The sequence below is a fragment of the Colossoma macropomum genome, unplaced genomic scaffold (assembly GCF_904425465.1).
Source record: "Colossoma macropomum unplaced genomic scaffold, Colossoma_macropomum, whole genome shotgun sequence".
In the NCBI taxonomy this organism is placed as follows: Eukaryota; Metazoa; Chordata; class Actinopteri; order Characiformes; family Serrasalmidae; genus Colossoma; species Colossoma macropomum.
Genome location: NW_023494798.1, coordinates 17,559,786 through 17,578,912, shown reverse-complemented (window position 1 = coordinate 17,578,912; position 19,127 = coordinate 17,559,786). Strand labels below are relative to the sequence as shown.

At 39.9% G+C, this 19,127-nt stretch overlaps 1 protein-coding gene across 1 annotated transcript; it reads left to right on the top strand.

The window, feature by feature from the left end:
• The first annotated feature begins 648 nt into the window (after positions 1-648).
• mlycd (malonyl-CoA decarboxylase) lies at positions 649-18,056 on the top strand. Its single transcript, XM_036584659.1, has 5 exons — positions 649-1,264; positions 9,329-9,441; positions 9,636-9,792; positions 12,624-12,776; positions 15,617-18,056. The coding sequence occupies exons 1-5, from the start codon at positions 722-724 to the stop codon at positions 16,160-16,162; spliced, it is 1,512 nt and encodes a 503-aa protein (XP_036440552.1). The 5' UTR covers positions 649-721; the 3' UTR covers positions 16,163-18,056.
• The last annotated feature ends 1,071 nt before the right edge of the window (positions 18,057-19,127 follow it).

Sequence of the window (19,127 nt, the reverse complement as noted above, 5' to 3'; positions counted from 1 at the left end):
GCAAAACAGTAAATCGTTAGTGGAAAACACGTAGGTCAGTCAAGCTGAACATTTAATTTTTTTGTAGATTCAAGGTTTGTAGAAAAGTTTAGTAAAATTTAATTTCTTGAGTTTCCTGATTTTGCCTGATCTTCAGCTCATCAAGTGTACTAGCAATGCCCACTAGTTTGAGTAACTAACAGATGTGCAACGCTGGTGCGAAAGGATGTTTTATTCAACTCTTTGAACCCAGTCTAATAAGAAAGGATTACTGAAGCTTGTAATATGAAATGTATAATTAAATACAGGTACAGTTCATACAAAATATACAATTACATTATATGGTCTTTGGCCTAAGTAAGCCAAAAGTATTATTCTACCTAATAAGTGTATGTGCTTTGGGGCGTTGTTTTCAAGACCCCCTATATATATATGTATATATATATATATATATATATATATATATATATATATATATATATGAGTGAGTTACATCATGTACTACCAAATAGGTGCCCATAAAATGACTGACTCATTAAATAAAAAACATTTGTCTAATAGGACGCAATTTACAACATCGCATTCATTTAAAAGATTAAAAAGCGTATTTGGACTCTTGAAAACAGCGAATGAATAAAACGTGCTCTTCCCCTTTAAGAAACCGGAAGTGATCACGGAGAGCGGGAGGTCAGATGGCTGTTTTATTTTGGTGCTGAGCTGCGGTTTGTGTTTCGACTGTGCGATGTCACCAATCCGCTTCGCCGCTCCTCTGTGCGCTTGGCGGTACTGGTGTGTTTTAAGGAGCGTCCAGAGCCTCAGAGGGAGGCAGTGTGGAGGCGCTCGGCCGAGGTGGTCCTCCACAGGGCTCAACGGCGAGAGGAGCATGGAGGAACTCCTGCGCAGGACCGTGACACCACTGCCCACCTACGAGACGAGGGACAAGTCCCCCCCGCCGCCAGACTCCAACAGCCTGGAGTTCATGTACTTCTACAGAAAGCTGAACAAAGAACAGAAACTGGCGTTTCTCGAAAAACTGTCAAAGGAGTTCGGAGTGGACCACAGAGGGGTCTCGGAGCTGGCAGTGAAACTGCTGGACACGCAGCTGCGGGACTCGGCCACAGTGCTGCAAGTGGAGGACAGACTCCGTTACAGTTTAACCCCCAGATACAGACACTTACTCAGCCATATAAGCAGGGTTGAGGGGGGAGTGAAGTTTTTGGTGGACCTCCGTGCAGATGTTCTCGACATTACGACTTCTAAAGTTACTGACAGTCCCCATATGAGGGTAACTACACTGCTGCTAACTCTAGATAATACTATTGAGCAGATTGGTAGGACAACAGTTCCGCCGTGTGTTTAAGACAGTTGAATTAATGCCGTTTGCGATGTTTGGAAAGTAATAATGTGCTTGGAAAAGTTGACATGACGTCAGCATCCCCCTTCGCCCACTTGGCCCGCGGTGTCCGTTACACTCGGTTGTAAATAAAACGATGTCGCAGCAGCAGAGCGGGTGACTTTTGCCCTACTTAAAGGGGAATTCCACCCGTTTTTCAAATTTTGTAAATAAATCAGTCTTTGAGATGTAAAAGGAGTGCTTCAGAGTGGTTGGGCGTGAAAGGTTGATTGTAGAGAAACTTACAGATTTATTTGTGGGGATAGTAACCAGTGGTCTCGATGTCTACAACACACATATAGCCATTTACTAACCAAAACCACCAGTCAACTACGTGTACGTGTCTGCCGAGTTTTTCTATGTAATTTTTTTTGTTATTGTTGTTGTTTTTTAACGCCTGGGCTAGTTTTCCTTGGCCACACCACCACCCCCCCACATAAATAAGGTTTCTTAGGGGACTATTTTGCCTTACAGCAACCTGCATGTACCCCTCCACTATGAATGAGTTAAAATTAATGGATTAAAATACATTTTAAGCCAAGACTTTTAAAAAGCAATGTGTCAGACATCAGGCAGCCGATATCTAACCATTTCATGTAATAACTTTCTGTGAGGAAGCTTTTAGAGGCATTAAACTCTTCAGACATCACCACCACTGTGAACAATTCTGACTCTGCAAGTTTCTCTAGAACAGAGCATTTCACACCAAAACACTCTGAATGACCTTTACAACTCAACCTTTAAATTATGTAGAATTTTTGAAAATCGGTAGAGTTCCCCTTTGATGGCGAAAGCTGAGTGTGTCAATTCAGTATCGTTACTCAGTCACAAGCAGATAGTAATAGTGTAGTGTAAGTAGTTCTTTTTAGGCCTAGACAGAGTACAGTTGTGACTTTTTTGATTGTTTTTTTTTTTTTTTGTTTTGTGCACAAAAACTCAGTCAAAATCAACTGATTTTTCTGCATGTTTCGTTTATCTGTCTACTGACTCTCATTTCGCTGCACTTATATTTCACATTTTCTACAATGTCTTTAAAGACGTGGTGCCTATATTTGTTACAGTTTTCCCCTTACCAAGAATAAACCCATTAAAAACAATAATAAACAGCACATAGGTAAACATGTGCTGTTTGAGATATATACACACTTCAGACTTCATTCCGGATTTAAGAGCATCAAGTAAAAATACAACTGTTGCACTGTTTTACAGCTGTCGCCCACTAAGTTCCTTTCACACTGGTGTGAATTTGACAAATTCTAGTACCCTGACATATAATATGTCATTTTTTGTTGACAGATCAGTGATCATGGCAATGTATGTTTTATTTAATATGACAACTTAGAGCTGTCCTGTTTTTACAACTGTACTCTGTCTACCTGCTTACCTGCTTTTTTCTGAGTTTAATTTCATTCTGTTAAGAGGATGGTAGACTAGCTTAAAACCATACTTAAGTAAAATACCCCTTCTTCAGTGAAAGTAAAACTATCTTTTCAAAAACCAACTTGAGTTGAAGTTCAAAGGTAGCAATTCAAACACTACTAAAAAAGTCGAGTAACTTGCAGATCTGTTACCTGCGTAACCTGAATCTACGTAACAGAAAGAAATTAAATACAAAAAGGAATTAGTAGCTAAATGTGAATGACTAAAATGTAACTAAGTAAAAAAGTAGATTCCCTTCCTCACAGATGTAGTTGAGTAGAAGTAAAAAAATAAATTTGAATATACTCACGAAAAAATAAAATCCATCAGCATTTTACTTGAGTACATGTAAGTTAAGTTACTTTCAGACTGTAGGCAAATCGGATTTGTGTGTCCAGACATCAGCAACCTGTCTGCATGGGTTGCCGTAACTAGGCAGCTGCGCTAGTGAAACAGATTTCATACACAGATGCACAGATGCAGGAGAGATGAAGGTACATGATCTCGCCCTCCAAACGCTTCAGAATTCTATGGCATCTTTGGTGCTCTTCTTGAATCCCAGCACTTCCATTAGTCTGGATTTGACATCACTTTTGTTTGTCGTGTTGTGAGTGATGGAAAATCCATTTGGAGTTATATTTCAAACCACCTCCAGGTGTAGTTTCATTAGGCTGTTTGCTGTCCAGACTATCAAAATTCAAACCGGATACAATCTGGATGTGCCACAAATCAGATTTGGGCTGGCAGTCTGAACAAGGCCTTAGTAACTGTAACTAGTTACTGCCCACATCTGGTTATGCTGCCCACATACTGGTTATGTCACTTGGGCTACTTTGCTGTTGTTCAGACATTTATTTTTCAAGCTTTAGCATTTTATTTTAGACTAAAGCATCCCCAGAGGAGAAGAATAGTGTCTGGTTGACGTCTGGAAAAATTTCATATATGTTTGTTTGTTTGTTTACTTTTCCTCAAGTTGTTTTTTGGTAGCTACTTAATGAAATAACATCACTTTTACTGGAAGCTGGTTTTAGGCTATTTCACACACATATGATCACAACTATGGGATTATATTTTATTTTGCTGGTGATAAAAGGTGGTAATGTGCTGAATAGTCAAGCAGGGTGTAGACTAATATCAATTCTGAACTTTTTTCACACAGAGTCACTCCTTCTAGATAATCTGCATTCCTTTTTTTAACCAGCACCTGTTATTAATGAATTCTTAGCTTAGCTTGGCTTTGCTCCTATAGCCAATTTGTGTCCTGGTGTTAAGGTGTAATTCCTGTGGTCATGTGGTGATACGGTATCTCAGGAACTTTGTATGAGATGGTCTGAATGGTATATGCTATTGAGCCTCATCAGCAAAATGTATATCCTTCATATCTGGTGATTCTGGACAGGAGGTGATAGAGCACTCATTTCCAGGTGTGTTGCCTAAGCTTGAGAATCTAACTGCTCATCAACTAAGGGATTCTTGCTTAGCATGGCACCATTTTTTCTCTTTCAGTATCTCGCCTCCAGGTATTATTTGGCCTCTTTACAGATTACTGGAGATGCAGGAGGGATTTATTAGTTTATAATGCGCTGTGTCAACATATTTTTTGTAGCTAGGGGAACATTTTCTCCAAAATCTGTGCTGCTGTTGAAACGCCCAAAAATGTCTTCTTAAATGGAACGTGTTTAAAATGGCACCAAACATTTGCTGGTGATGTGACTAGAGACTCGGCCTAGACTGGGATATGAAGTAGCTTTAATGTTGAGTCATTTCAGTTTCAGAAGTTGTCAAGGTTATTTCATAAGAGAATGAGCCTATCTTTCTTTTATTGATTACACTGTGACTTAGTTTACATTCTTTAACCACAGTCTCAAATTCATACTGAATTGCACGTCTTAACTTTCTTAAAAGCTCCGTTAAAAAGCAGGAGTGACGGATCATTAAGCAGTGCATTGTCAGTAGAGTAGTTTGAACTTATAATTGACACAGAGGAAGAATCAAAGGAACTTCAAAAGCACTGTGAAATGATTTAAAGCACTCTAGACCAGACAGTGCATCACACATCACTGTTTCCCTGCTCACAAATGCACTGGGGCAACGCTGAAACTGTGTTTGATGTTCATAGCCAGGTTAAGTGAAGCAGAATTTAAGAAATCAAATTTTTCATTGGACATTAGACTGTTACACTGTTTGACCCCTTTGTCTCATCAGCTTCAGTTTGATTCTGTTACTCCCATCAGAATCCAGAATCCAAATATTGAGACATGCAGACAGAGTAAAGAGGCATGTACTGAAAGAACAAAGGCAGGCAGAGCTTTAAACAGACTTGAAGATGCAAGAGTGGGCCATTCTTTCAAGACATTCAGGACGTTCAGCTAGGCCTTGAACGTTAAGAGGCTCTCTTTTGTGATTTGTTGCTAACTTTCATTTCTAGTTCTTGTGTAGGCTTCTGATGCGATTGCTTAAACCTTAACTCATTTTGAAATGGCAGGAGTCGTTGCCCTTTATTCAGTATAAACATTTGCGTCAACATCGATTTTTCCACACAGAACAGTGATCCCTGAAAAAGGTGTATTCTGTGTACTCTGAAATACTCAGAAAAAGAGAACTTTGCCTTTTCTTGAAACCAAAAGTAGCATAATTGTCAAATAATGAATTCATCACCTAAGCTTGCATGGTTCAGTATATGGGCCATGCACTTGGGGCTGTAAGTCATTTTAGCTTTGCAGCAGTTCAAAGCTATATGCACCGAACTTGCTGATCCTGTTTTGCCTGGGTTGTTCAGGGATTCTGAGGGAGCGTGAAATAGGGTTTCAAGTTCTGCGTTAGTTTGTTGTCATCAAATGTAAGGGTCAGTAATGCCGTATAAAAATTATTTATGGGAAAAAGGCTGTAATGGAGAGTTTGTGTGCACACTGAATGTCCAAAGGTTTGTGGACACCCGCTCATCCAGCATTTCTTTTGAAATCAAGAATATTAATAGGGAATGTGTCTCCCTTTGCTGTAGTAACAGCCTCTACTCTTCTAAGATGTTGGAACATTGCTGTTAGAATTTGATTGCATGCAGCCACAAGGGCATTAGTGAGGTCAGGGGCATGTATTACAAAGGACGTCCTAACTTCAAACCAAATGATGTAACTGTGGTTAATCTGTTTTACCAACTTTCTCTGTTAACCTGGGCTTCGATACTTAAGCTGTGAGTAATTCTTGTGCACATAGACATGAAGGCTTGAGGTTTATGATGAACAGTCAGTTATGTGAAACATGAAAAGAAGTCCAGTAGCAGTGCTGTCTCCACTCCACTTCAAGTAATAATTGATTTATATTCTTTGTATCTACATAGTAACTAAAGGGTCTTCAATGCAAACTAGCTGAGCTATTCTTATAGAAGTGTGTAATAAAACTTTAGGTGGGCCCTGGCTATTTAAGGGGTTGACCTGTCCTAGAGCAGGTTTGGCGTGAGGCATAATTTGCCCACGGTGATGTAGCCGTGTTGCGGTGGTGATCCACCAACGTGAGACAGAAAGTCAGTTAGTTTGAACTAAACTTAAAGTTAGCTAGCTAAGCAAGATCAGCATTAATGATAAGAGCAATAAATTTGCTCTTGGTAAAATACCAAAAAGAGCTTAGCTTTGCTCTAGCTTAAATATTATGTGATTTCTGATTTTGTGCATGTAGACAGTGATGTGCATCAAAGATCCATTGCATTGCCTATGATGGTCTGCAAAAGATGTAAGTTTGGATGAAAACTTACATTTCAAAGTTTCCCTTTTTTATTCCTTCATCTGTTGCCCTTTCTCTTCTCTGCCCTGCCCTCCATCATGTCACCAAACCTGAGAATCCCACAGTCTATATTTCAAAGGGTTTTGATCAGCCGCGAGGTTATTGAAATACAGATTTGTCCCAGACTTGCTCTCTCTCTCCTGCTTTGTGTGAGGAGAAATTTGGGTCTCTCTCTCGCTAGAGGCAGAGAAGCAGCTGCACTTTTAAGTATAGCATGGCAAAAATCCTTCAGAAACGCTACCAATGGATTAATCAACATATACGATTATTTGTCCTCGTTGCTAATTTTGGCCTATATTAGACACATGCACACATGCCTTACTTCTACCTGGATAAACTTTGTGTGTGTGTGTGTGTGTGTGTGTGTGTGTATGAACAGGTATCTTACACATGCACACAAATATTGAGGGTTGCAGTTTTGAAAGTTTTAGCCAGGGGTATGATGCCATATATCTGGTGTGATTCCCTGATTTACCTCTGGCCCTGGAGGAAATTCAGCCATGTAAGCAAATACAAATTTGTGCTGGGTGCAGAATTTTAAGTGCTGCCAGTTGCCCTTGCGTGTAAAGTGGAATAACATCCTGCAAGTGCTTAGAAGTAATTTTCTGTCCAAAATGGGTTTGATAATTTTTAAAGTTAAGTGGAAATGTGCCTAGTTTGGGGGCTCTGGTCCAGGGATAGCACTTAGACTAGGCCTGTGATTGACAGAAAAGTGAAGTGATGTAGACTATATCCGTACCCTAGCTGCAATGAGAAATAGCATGCTGTCCCCTGTGCTCCTCTTCCTCCTGGGCAGCTTTCCTGCTCTAACCAAGCTGCTCACTGGTGCAGCACTGCAGGTGATGGGAAGTGTTACTGTTTGGGATTTAATGCCTTTAGGTTCATTAACTGCATTTACTTGAATTTTTAATTTTTTTTTATTTGTTTGTAAGTCTGCTAACAGTAGAGATGCACCACATAACTGCAGCCAATATCATTTTGTTGCTACACAGAAAATTTAACCAGTTCATATCGAGTAACTACATTGCTGATTTAAACATGCCACAGACCTTTTTCTGATTAGAGCTCTAATAAATTTTGACCTAAAATGGATTACTTGATTTAAAACATGAAGTGTTTAAAATTTACATTGTTGTTGAACACAGTATCCGTAAGTCATAAAGTTGTGTTTGACATGGTGAAGATTCTCCACCAGGGGTAGTTGTTGACACCACTGGAAAAGAGGAAACCCAAACCAGCAGGATCTCACGAATGCACATATGTTTGTAGATAGAAAGTTCATGTACGTGAAGTAAATAGTATGTCAAGTGAAAGGCTGAATGGTTCAGTAGACGACTAATAGCAGGCTAACAGACTGCTTGAGTAATGTTCAGAGCTTTGGCTTTACTGAAGGAAATCTTCCACATACAAAATTAAGAATATGCTACTTGAATGTCTGTTCTAAACTTCAAATGTCTGTGGTTAAGCAGAGCTGACCTGAGCATTAAACCCTGTGTGGGAAGTGAACATAACCATTTGCTTGGTGCTGACAAACATAAAAGTGCTAGCGGAAATGATTATTATACTCAGGCTGCATTTAATTATCAAAGTTTTATTCACAATCGACTTTGGATTTTCTTCTGTTGAAAATCCACAGTTCCATGCGATCTAAATTTAGTATAATAAATTGTGAGTAAACACTAACTCTTTAGCCATATAATTTGATCAATTCAAAACATTTCTTCAGATTTGTTTTCAGATATGGACATTGATGGGTTCATGATTAAAATTGGTCCAATATTAGACGTACAGCTGACAATTGCAACTGGTAATTTAGCTCTATATTTTTTAATGAACTGACTCACATGTACTGATGGGCTGTCTCTTTCTTTGCAACTTACTGGGATAGATAGGACCAGAAGGTTTCTGATTTGATTCCCTGTCCAGGCAGAAATGCCACTGCATTCCTTAACTCTGTGTTATCTGAGAAAATGTCTTCTCAGTTTACTTACCTGTCAAAAAGAAAGAATTGTGGCTGTATGTGAGAAGAAAATACAATAACAGGTGAAATATTTGTAGAATTTCTAGTAGGCAGACTTGGGCTGTTTAAGGTCAGACTATGATTCTTAAGCTTCAGAAGGTGTGTGTGTGTGTGTGCTGGTGCAGGGGGATGGTTTGATTGACAGGCATTTATGTTTAGCTTGTTATCTCTAGAAAGAGCCCACATGGACATGGAAATGTGTGCTTGAGGGTGCATGTATACCACTGTCCACGTTTGTCTTTGTTTCTAAGTGACTGAGCACAAGAGTGCAGTTCTCTGAGATTCTTTAGTGAAGAAAAGGGACATCTACTTGCTAAAATGGCAGTGTGTTTACCTCCGATCTCTTTCTCCTCTCTTGGAGCACATCTGATAAAACCACCTATAGGGCATACAAACAGTCCTGTAATGCAGCAGCCTGCACTGAGCAATGAAATTTCGCCTAAATCTGAAACTCAGCATGCTGGGCTGCAGATGATCAGAAATATTAAATGTGCCGTGAAGACATAAGATGTTGTGTGCAAATATAACATAATCCAGAGGAAAATTAAATTAGTGTTGAATTAGCTTCTTTCAAACCAGTTCTTTCATTGCTGGATTAGGGACAGATTTCATTAGGCTCTGTACAATGCTTGTCAAATAACAACGCTTTATTTAGGCATCTTATTTAGTGTCTAGTTTGACTGTATAGACACATGGTTAGTTCTTGCATAATTGTACAATTTTCTGTGTTGGTCTTTTAGGATCTTAACAGCACTTTGAAGAGCCTCCTGTCTGAGTGGTTCTCTGTTGGGCTGCTCCGGCTGGAGAGAATCACCTGGCAGTCCCCTTGTGAGCTCCTTCAGAAGATCAGCCAGTAAGACAAGCTCTCACTCACATACACCAAGATTTTTGTGTAATATAGATTGAAGGCACTCAAAAAGAGTTTTAATTCATATCGCTATAGACATGAGATCAGACATGAGATCTACAAGCAAAGGATGCATTGCTAATGAAAAGCTGTGTAAAGGACAGTATTTTGAAACATCTCTTCATTTTCTGTTTTTACAGATATGAGGCAGTCCATCCAGTGCGTAACTGGACAGACATTAAACGTAGAGTTGGACCCTATCGACGCTGCTATGCCTTCACTCACGCCTCCATGCCTGGAGAACCTTTGGTGGTCTTGCATGTGGCACTCACACAAGATATTTCAGATAACATCCAAGTGAGTGACCAAGGACTCTATTCACCCTTAGTTTAGTTCCTACTTTACACATCTCAGTTCAGTCAGTAGTGAATAATAATCAGTAACCATGTTTAAGTGTAGAAGAATTCATTCCAATGACAGGTTCCAAATGAACTGTTTATATTTACCTTAAACTCAATTATCTGATGAAAATATTCATCTACATGAACAGTACGTGAAATCTGAACTAAATTTATGCATATGCATTGAGCAGCATTTACTGTCAACTTAACAAAGACACATACGGTGTCATTTTGAGTTCTTTATTAGTCCAATTTTGTAATGTAATAAATGTGCCAAAATATAAAAATACTTGATACTTTGTATTGATGGAGCCAAGGTCTTGGATGGTAACTACATGAGAAGAGGTTTGGAAATTGTTTAATGAATCATCAAGATACATACAACTAATACTTATTTTAATGTTATTTGACTAGACTCAATATATTACTCCACTTTGAGATTCATTACTGGCAACCCTCACGGCACTAGCTTATTTTTATTTATAAATCACTCTCCGGCCATATGCCAGCTTATATCTCTTCTATGATCTCTATAAATAATGCGCTCTAGTGACTGAATCACCTATCAGGCACCTAGAGATTTTACTGAACTGGGAAAATCTGCTTTTAGCTACAGTGCACAAGTGAGCTGGAATTCACTACAGGAGTCTCTAAAACCTGGCTTGCTCACTCAATCATGTTAAACTTTTAATCTCTAGTTACCTTGAGACAGCCTGCAACTGTTTTAGTTGAATTAAATTTTTTTTCCTTTCTCCTTTTTACTTTTTTTCCATTAATTTTATTTTATTGTATTAGGCTGATTAAAATCTTAATTTCTTTATTTGATATTAATTCTATTCATTTTTATTTTTACTTTTTACAATGCTTTTACTGGATTGTTTCAATTTTTAGTTTGCCTTTTTTATTTTTTTATGTTAAAATTTATTAACTGCTTTTAAGTAGTATATTTTGTTTTTATTTATTTTATTGTTCCCCTTTTTAATTAAATCTTAATTCTCTTTCTCTTTTCCCTTTTATCATGTTTGATGTTACTCTTATTATTGTTCATACAGTTCTGTCCATTTTAGTTTAAACTAATTAAATTCCATTTTATTTTCTTCTCAGTCCCTTTGCATTGTAAGTGCTTGGCTGCATTGAAAATACGGATTACTTTCAATGTATTTTCGAGTGAATTGATTGATTCTGATATATGTCATTCTGAGCAAAAGCATGTATTGTATAAATAGCTTTTAAAATATAATTTCCTCAGGTGCGTAAGACTTTTGCCCAGTACTGTATATATGGATTTGTAATAATAAAAAAATGAATCACACAAAATGTATGGCTGATAGAGCAAAATTGATTACATATTTGAATTTACCATGCAAAAATATGCATAAAACACACATTAGCAACAAACCTACACTATATTGCCAAAAGTATTCACTCACCCATCCAAATCATTGAATTCAGGTGTTCCAATCACTTCCATGGCCACAGGTATGTAAGACCAATCACCTAGGCATGCAGACTGCTTCTACAAACATTTGTGAAAGAATGGGTCGCTCTCAGGAGCTCAGTGAATTCCAGAGTGGTACCATGATAGGATGCCACCTGTGCAACAAGTCCAGTCGTGAAATTTCCTCGCTACTAAATATTCCACAGTCAACTGTCAGTGGTGTTATAACAAAGTGGAAGCGATTGGGAACGACAACAACTCAGCCACGAAGTGGTAGGCCACGTAAAATGACAGAGCGGGGTCAGCGGATGCTGAGGCGCATAGTGTGCAGAGGTCGCCAACTTTCTGCTGAGTCAATCGCTACAGACCTCCAAACTTCACGTGGCCTTCAGATTAGCTCATGGCCGAGCAGCTGCATCCAAGCCTCACATTACCAAGTGCAGTGCAATGCGTCGAATGCAGTGGTGTAAAGCGCCACCACTGGACTCTAGAGCAGTGGAGACGTGTTCTCTGGAGTGACGAATCACGCTTCTCCGTCTGGCAATCTGATGGACGAGTCTGGGTTTGGCGGTTGCCAGGAGAACGGTACATGTCTGACCGCATTGTGCCAAGTGTAAAGTTTGGTGGAGGGGGGATTATGGTGTGGGGTTGTTTTTCAGGAGTTGGGCTCGGCCTCTTAGTTCTAGTGAAAGGAACTCTTAATGCTTCAGCATACCAAGAGATTTTGGACAATTTCATGCTCCCAACTTTGTGGGAACAGTTTGGAGATGGCCCCTTCCTGTTCTAACATGACTGCGCACCAGTGCACAAAGCCAGGTCCATAAAGACGTGGATGAGTGAGTTTGGTGTGGAAGAACTTGACTGGCCTGCACAGAGTCCTGACCTCAATCCGATAGAACACCTTTGGGATGAATTAGAGCGGAGACTGCGAGCCAGGCCTTCTCATCCAACATCAGTGTCTGACCTCACAAATGCGCTTCTGGAAGAATGGTAAATCCCCATAAAAATCCCCATAAAAAATTCCCATAAACACACTCCTAAACCTTGTGGAAAGCCTTCCCAGAAGAGTTGAAGCTGTTATAGCTGCAAAGGGTGGGCCGACATCATATTAAACCCTATGGATTAAAAATGGGATGTAACTGAAGTTCATATGCGTGTGAAGGCAGACGAGCGAATACTTTTGGCAGTATAGTGTATTACAAACCAGCTTGATTATTGAAGCATTATTAGACTGCATGTAAACATAGCCAGTATCAAGATTTACAGACATTTGCAAGACTCATTGCTGCAGTTATTTTGCTGCTTAACTTTATGTCTGACTTTATTGTTGTCTGTTATTCTATTCTCAGAGTATTGTGAGAGAGTTTGCAACTCTGGATGCAATAGAGGAGGTTCAGAAGATCAACACTGCTATCTTCTACTCCATCTCCTCCACACAGGCTGGCCTGCAGGGAGTGGAGCTCGGTAATTACCTCATCAAGAGGGTGGTCCGAGAATTGCAGGTTAGTGTGAGCAGATTAGAATGACTGCCTGAGATCTTTTAGATAGCAAATGCTCTGTTACATTGAAAAAAACATGAAGGTATCAAACATACTGCTCAACATGTGGTGATTATGTTGTGATTGTAAATGTTAGCAATACTGTGCTTCTACCATGTGGATGAGGAAGTGTCATCTAGCAGAATGGGGTTAAACTGAGCATTTAGAGATCTGGAGAGAGATGGAGTGGTCCACCCACACAAGAGTATGAGTACTGTACACAGTAGTTCAGCCTCTGATTGAGGGGCAAACTATACAGCTTGTTACTGTCAACCGCACAGCTAGACATGCTGAAGTCATGCTTTTCACTACTGTCCATACGGTCCACTAACAACCGCTTTCTAAACCACATGGATTATGGCTGACAGATACCATACTTTTCAGTAGCTGAATACAAGAATAACATGTTTTGTAGCTATGAGTCACAGGGGGCATAGGCTGTTTCTGCACCATACAGTTGTCCAAAAGCACTGTCAAGTATTTGAGTTAACCAAGAGTGCCTTGCTCTAATGTCTTACACGGATCTCTCTGACATGTTATTATGAGGATCAGAGTAAAAGCTGTCTTTGAACATTGAGTGTCTGTCACAGACCAGTATTTTCCTGATATCTTCCAGAAGTTACTTGTGCTTAATTGATCTGTGTAGGTAAACAAATCATAGAACTGTGGGCACTAATGTAGAACTTGGTCTTAGACCACTGGAGCACCGAGCAATTTGTGGAAGTGAATTGCTTGACTCATGCAGAAAAAAAGGTTGTTCTTTCTTGTAATTCTCTGTAGGCATTGCTGTCCTATCTCTCTTATTTAAGCCAGTGGAGATGAAGCACTTTAGGGATTGTTTGCTCATATGAATTTGGTAAAAGGCATGAGGCTGGAACATCATATACACCTATCAGCACAGTGCCACCTAGAGTAAAGTGTGGAATTTATATATTCTCTTTCATATCCATAGAGAGAGAGAGAGAGAGAGAGAGAAACAAAAACTAATGAAATCTCAGCTGTCAACCTCAATAATGTGGACAGATATGGAAAACATGGCATGTCTGAGAGTTGTGTAGTCGCTTTATTGGATGACGGCAGAATTGAATGAGGGAGAAAAAAAAAACAAGTGGCTCTCAGGTTTATAGATTCAGATGACTTTTTGCTTCATGGAAAATGTTGATGAAATAAAGTGCAGGGTGGCTGTTTGTGTAATGGAGGTTAAGCCCTGTTAAGAGCTCTCAGAGGAGGCCTGTGGGGTTGCTGTTCTCGCTGAGAGCTGAGCGAGGGAGCGGGGCCTGCTGCTGCATGGGAAATGGGACGGGGCACAGACGCAGGGCTGATGGGCATTATTTCATGCAAATGGCCCATACTGGCAAGATTTGTACTCATGCCGCAGTGAATGAGGTCTGTATAGGGTGTGTCAGTGATAAGGGTGCTGCATGGCAAACGCCTGTGCTGTTTGGAAGAATGTTTTCCTGCCAGTGCTCAAGTAAATAGTATTGTAATGTGTTTGGTGTGGAGAGAAAGAGAGCAAGAGAACTCATATAAGAATAGGGTCAATGTGGCTGATTATGATGGGGGAGTGCCGGACTGTGTGTGTGTGAGTGTGTGGTGCAGTGTGTCCCACTGCAAACAGGAGGAGTGAAGGTGACTCACTCTGCCACTGGGGAACCACTACAGTGATGGATGGAAGATGGAGGGAGGGAGAGAAAAAAGAAAAAAAGGTCATGGTGTGATTTAGGAGGAGGAGAAGAGGGTCTAGTTGTCTTTCAGCATTGTACTCATGGGACTCTTCTGTTCTCACTCTTTCTCTCCCCCTCCCTCTTCCTCTACCGCTTCCTCTATGCTTGCTGACCAAGGATTTGCAGTAAATTGAGCTGATGAATAGAAAGTGACCCCCAGACATGCTTATCCTCACTTCCTCCGAGTATGTGATAGAGAATACACAGATGAATGAGGAAGTGAGGCTGAGAGATAGAAAACAGACTTAAACTCTCTCCCCTCAGGGGTCCTGTCTGACACCTTTTGGCTTAGTTTGCTGCCTGCTTCCTCTGAGTCAAATATAGACAGGAGAGAGAGAGAGAGAATTTGTATGTGTAGTGCGAGTGGGTCCATGTCTTAGTCCAAGAGGAAAAAAGAACCGCGGGGGAGTCGATATGCTTGAGTATAGTTTTCAGAGGGCTGAATAAAAGCTGCAAGATAGCGAGGGAGCAAGAGGGAAAGAGGCTGTCTGAACTGGCCCTGGCTCTAAAGAGCTCCTTTTGTGCTTCCACTAGGTGCAGCATATCCTGTACTGCATATATATATATATATATATAACTACATAACGGTCGAAAAAATTACATTGCGGCTTGTTTTTGTCCCAGCAGTCTCCATTAACAAACGCCACTTTGAAGCAGCAGCCAATTCAAATATCAAAACCGTTAAATTCATTTTCAGCCAAGTGTGGATCCAAGCAGTACCCCAATGACTGTTCTGAATCAGATAATGGGTTATTCTTTGAGGTCTGCTCACAATGTAAAAACTCACACTGTTTACGCTTTACAGTATTTGTTCCTTTAAGAGTTTCAATAACAGTATTAATATGTATTTAGATAAGAATGCACTTTAATGCATTCAGCCATTTAATGTGAAATGGTAAAAAAAAATAAATAAAACTAACCTAACCATAAATAATTAAGTCAATAATTCAGTAAGTTTTTTTAGCCTTCATAACATATTTAGTGTAGCAGAGGATAAAAATAAAAAAATCTTTGAGAAGAGAATAAAACTGAATCTGCAGCGTTTCCTAAAAACTGACTGCATCTTTCCTTTCTCCTCAGAGTGAGTTCCCCCACATGGCTCAGTTCTCCAGCTTGTCTCCTATCCCAGGCTTTGCAGCCTGGCTGCAGGGTTTCCTGGGCCAGTACAGGAAGGAGGGCCGTGCTGCTGAGCTTCTCTCTGAGCAGGAGTGGAGGGAGATGGAGGGGGTGACCGGTGCTGCCCATGGGGCAGCAGCTCTGGAGACCCTGCGTGCTCTTCTCGGATCTGGGGAATGGCTGCGCTCGGAGCGGTTGGTGAGCACGCTGGAACCTGTGCTGATGCGCCTGTGTGCCTGGTACCTGTATGGAGAGAAGAGGCGGGGCTATGCCCTCAACCCCGTTGCCAACTTTCACCTGCAGAATGGCGCCGTCTTGTGGCGCCTGAACTGGCTCGCAGACACCAGCCCCAGAGGCATCGCCAACTCATGCGGCATCATGGTCAATTACCGCTACTTCCTGCAAGAGACCGGCCCCAACAGCGCCACCTACTTGCAAAACAAAGTCATCATGGCTTCAGAGCAAGTGCTGAGCCTCGTCTCGCAGTTCCACAAGAACAGTAAACTGTGAAATATCTCCTGATGCACTTTAACAGAGGGACAAACTCTCTCTAAGGACATGCTTAGCAGTTATCAGCACTATATTTTTTTTATGTGCTCTGAGAATTAACACCATGAAATCAATCTTTAATTGTTAAAATGGTAAAGGCGCAAGAGCATACACCTTTTACTGTTCAAATGATTGGAATCACATGTTAAATTGGTATTGGTATTTTTTTCAATAATAACTTTAATAATAACCCAGTAGACTGAAGTACTATAGGCTGGATACAGTGGGTATATTTAATATGCTTTATTTAATATTTTTGGGGAAACATCAAGGAGTTATTAAATGATAAATAATATATTGTAACTATCTAATCACAGTAATTCCTTGATAAGTCTTCTGTCTGAAGTGTTGATCCTCACTTTTCAAAAACAAGCCATTCTGGACATTCATTTTATTAGAACTTCATTCTAATGCAGCTTTGTCAGTCATTGTGGAATCATCTACAGCTCTGTTCATTATTCTGGACACAGTTTACATTTCTTTATTTTTTTTACGGTTTCCTTCAAATTAGTAAATACCTATTAAGTTCAGCATTGCAAAGTACAAGCATGATATTAACATCACTTTACAGTACTATGCAAAAGTTAGAGACCACCATTCACTTTTTTAATGCCAAGCCATTAAGTATATGTTATTCATTTATTCATCAGGAGATGTTTTTCATCAGATTCCTTGTGAAGTAAGTGAAAAAACAGCAATTTCTAAAAGAAAAGTAAAAAAAAATGAGATATAGAAAAAATGTGTGCAAAGAATGGGGAAACAACCATGCCTGGTAGTCCACCAAACTGTCACCATCAATAAAACAGTACTTAAAACTTTCATCTCAGAGAGATGCAAAATAATCAAGCTCCACTATTGATCCACATCTGTAAAAATCCACCATTTCCTGTCCATCCTTCCACTGTGAGAAGACAGCTCAACACTATGAGTCTGAAAGGCTGTGTAGTAGTCAAAAAGCTGTTACTGAGAAAAGAAAATAGGGGGAAAAAAGAAAATTTGCAAATCAAGTGATGAATCTGCTGGTGTTCTCAGAATAATGACCACCTCAGGGTCCAGACCTCAACGTTACTTGTTGTGTTTGGGATTATTTGGATGATGAGAAGTAGAAAATGCAACCAACTTTTAAACTGAACTTTTGAGGTGTGGAAAATTTCTTTGAAAAACTGAAAGCAAGTTTCATGGAAAGAATGAAAGCTGTAATAAATGCAAAGCGCGGATACATTAAATGCTGAAAAAATATGTTTGGTGTTTGAGGCTTCTTTAAAATTTCTCTTAAATATGATTCCTACTTTTGCTTGATGTTGAGAAATTAATAACTTGTATTTATTTGCCTGCTTTGACAGGAAATTAAATAAATGAAGGGTGGTCTCTGACTTTTGCACGGAACCATGCATGTATCTGCAACCAAGCTGCTTTAATACTATTAAAAACCGTAATCCCAAACTTCAGAACGGTTAAAAGTGAGGACTCACACAGTGAAGATTTTGACTATTTTTTATGATTTTCAGACAGGTCAATATCCACATTGTCCTGCGTTTACAGTTAGTCCCCAACATGGTGGGGCTAAAACAGAGCTTTTCAGGTCATTCTTTGCAATGTGCCAAACTTTGTTCTCTCATTTGAGATAATTTGAAATGAGCCCATTTTGCTTGTGCTGTTCTCTTCAGTAGAGTGCCCATGCAGGGTTCGCCAGCGTTATTGTTTTGCTGCTTATTTTGTGGTTTGAAAGAGTTCGGGGTAATGAAGCAAGGAGAATCTATCAGCTCCTGTCATGTCTCTGCTTCACACCGTGTGTGTGAGAGAGAGAACAAGTGGGCGGAGGCTGCTGGAATAAATGAGCTTTTGATTTCTTCATTATTGTGATCTGCTTCACTCTGTGAAGATTCTGTGTACAAGCGTTGCATCTCTTTTTTTCCCCCACTCATAGTAACATGAATGATCTATGAGTGAGTGAACAATTCATACGAATGCGTTTCCTTCCCAGCACCTATTTGTTTATTTATTTATTTATTTAGATATTGATTCATTTATAATGAAAGATAGTCTCTAATGTATCTCAAACAGTTGCTTGTTCACTGTTGTCTCAGCCCAGCTAACACTAAATGCCCTTTTAGTACAATTGATAAATATTAGATTTGTAAAACATCTTAAGGAAGGCATCAGAGTAAGCAGTCCCATGTTGGGTGAAGGTTAGATCAGGTCTGCAGTGTCTTTTCTAGCTGCCATGGGGAAAACGTAACACTCCTCGGGACCAGGAGACACTTTATTCCTTCCCGTCTCTGGTCCCTGGAGACTGATAAGAGACCTCTGTGCTCAAGTAGGGGCTCCTATCTGTTTTCACTCTATCGTCGTGTAAAACATATCAATGCAAGTTGACTGTGAAATTGCATTTTTACTCTCAAAGGAGAAATACAGTTTTTTTCACTCCCCTGAGCTGCATGGTGTCCTAGAAACTAATGAAGTAAGAAATAAAGTTGAAATAAATTGATAAATTTATGATATTCACTTAAGCAGAACACGGGAAGGAAGAAAAAAGACGGTGTTTAAAGGATGCCCTTGAGAACCCTCTCCCACAGTGATTGAGAGAGAGAAGGAGAGAAAAGGAGGGGGGGACGTACCTGTGGGGAGTGAATGCTTTGGAGGAATGTGGAGTCGCAGGTCCCAAGGCTACCACGCTACACTTCAACACCTCAAGGGCTTCAACTAAGGGGTAAACACATGTGGAGTTACTATGGCAACTGCTGGGACACTTAACATCCACTGCGGAGCTTCAGGCAGCGTTCATTTCTCTTCTATATCAATTCGGCCTGATCCAAGGCTGATTTTTATACATCCTGTTGCCTTTTGCCCCATCCACTGGAGTGGTTTTGTAACATTTTCTGTGATTTCTTCAACTTTATTCATGCTATTGATGCTCTTACCTCTC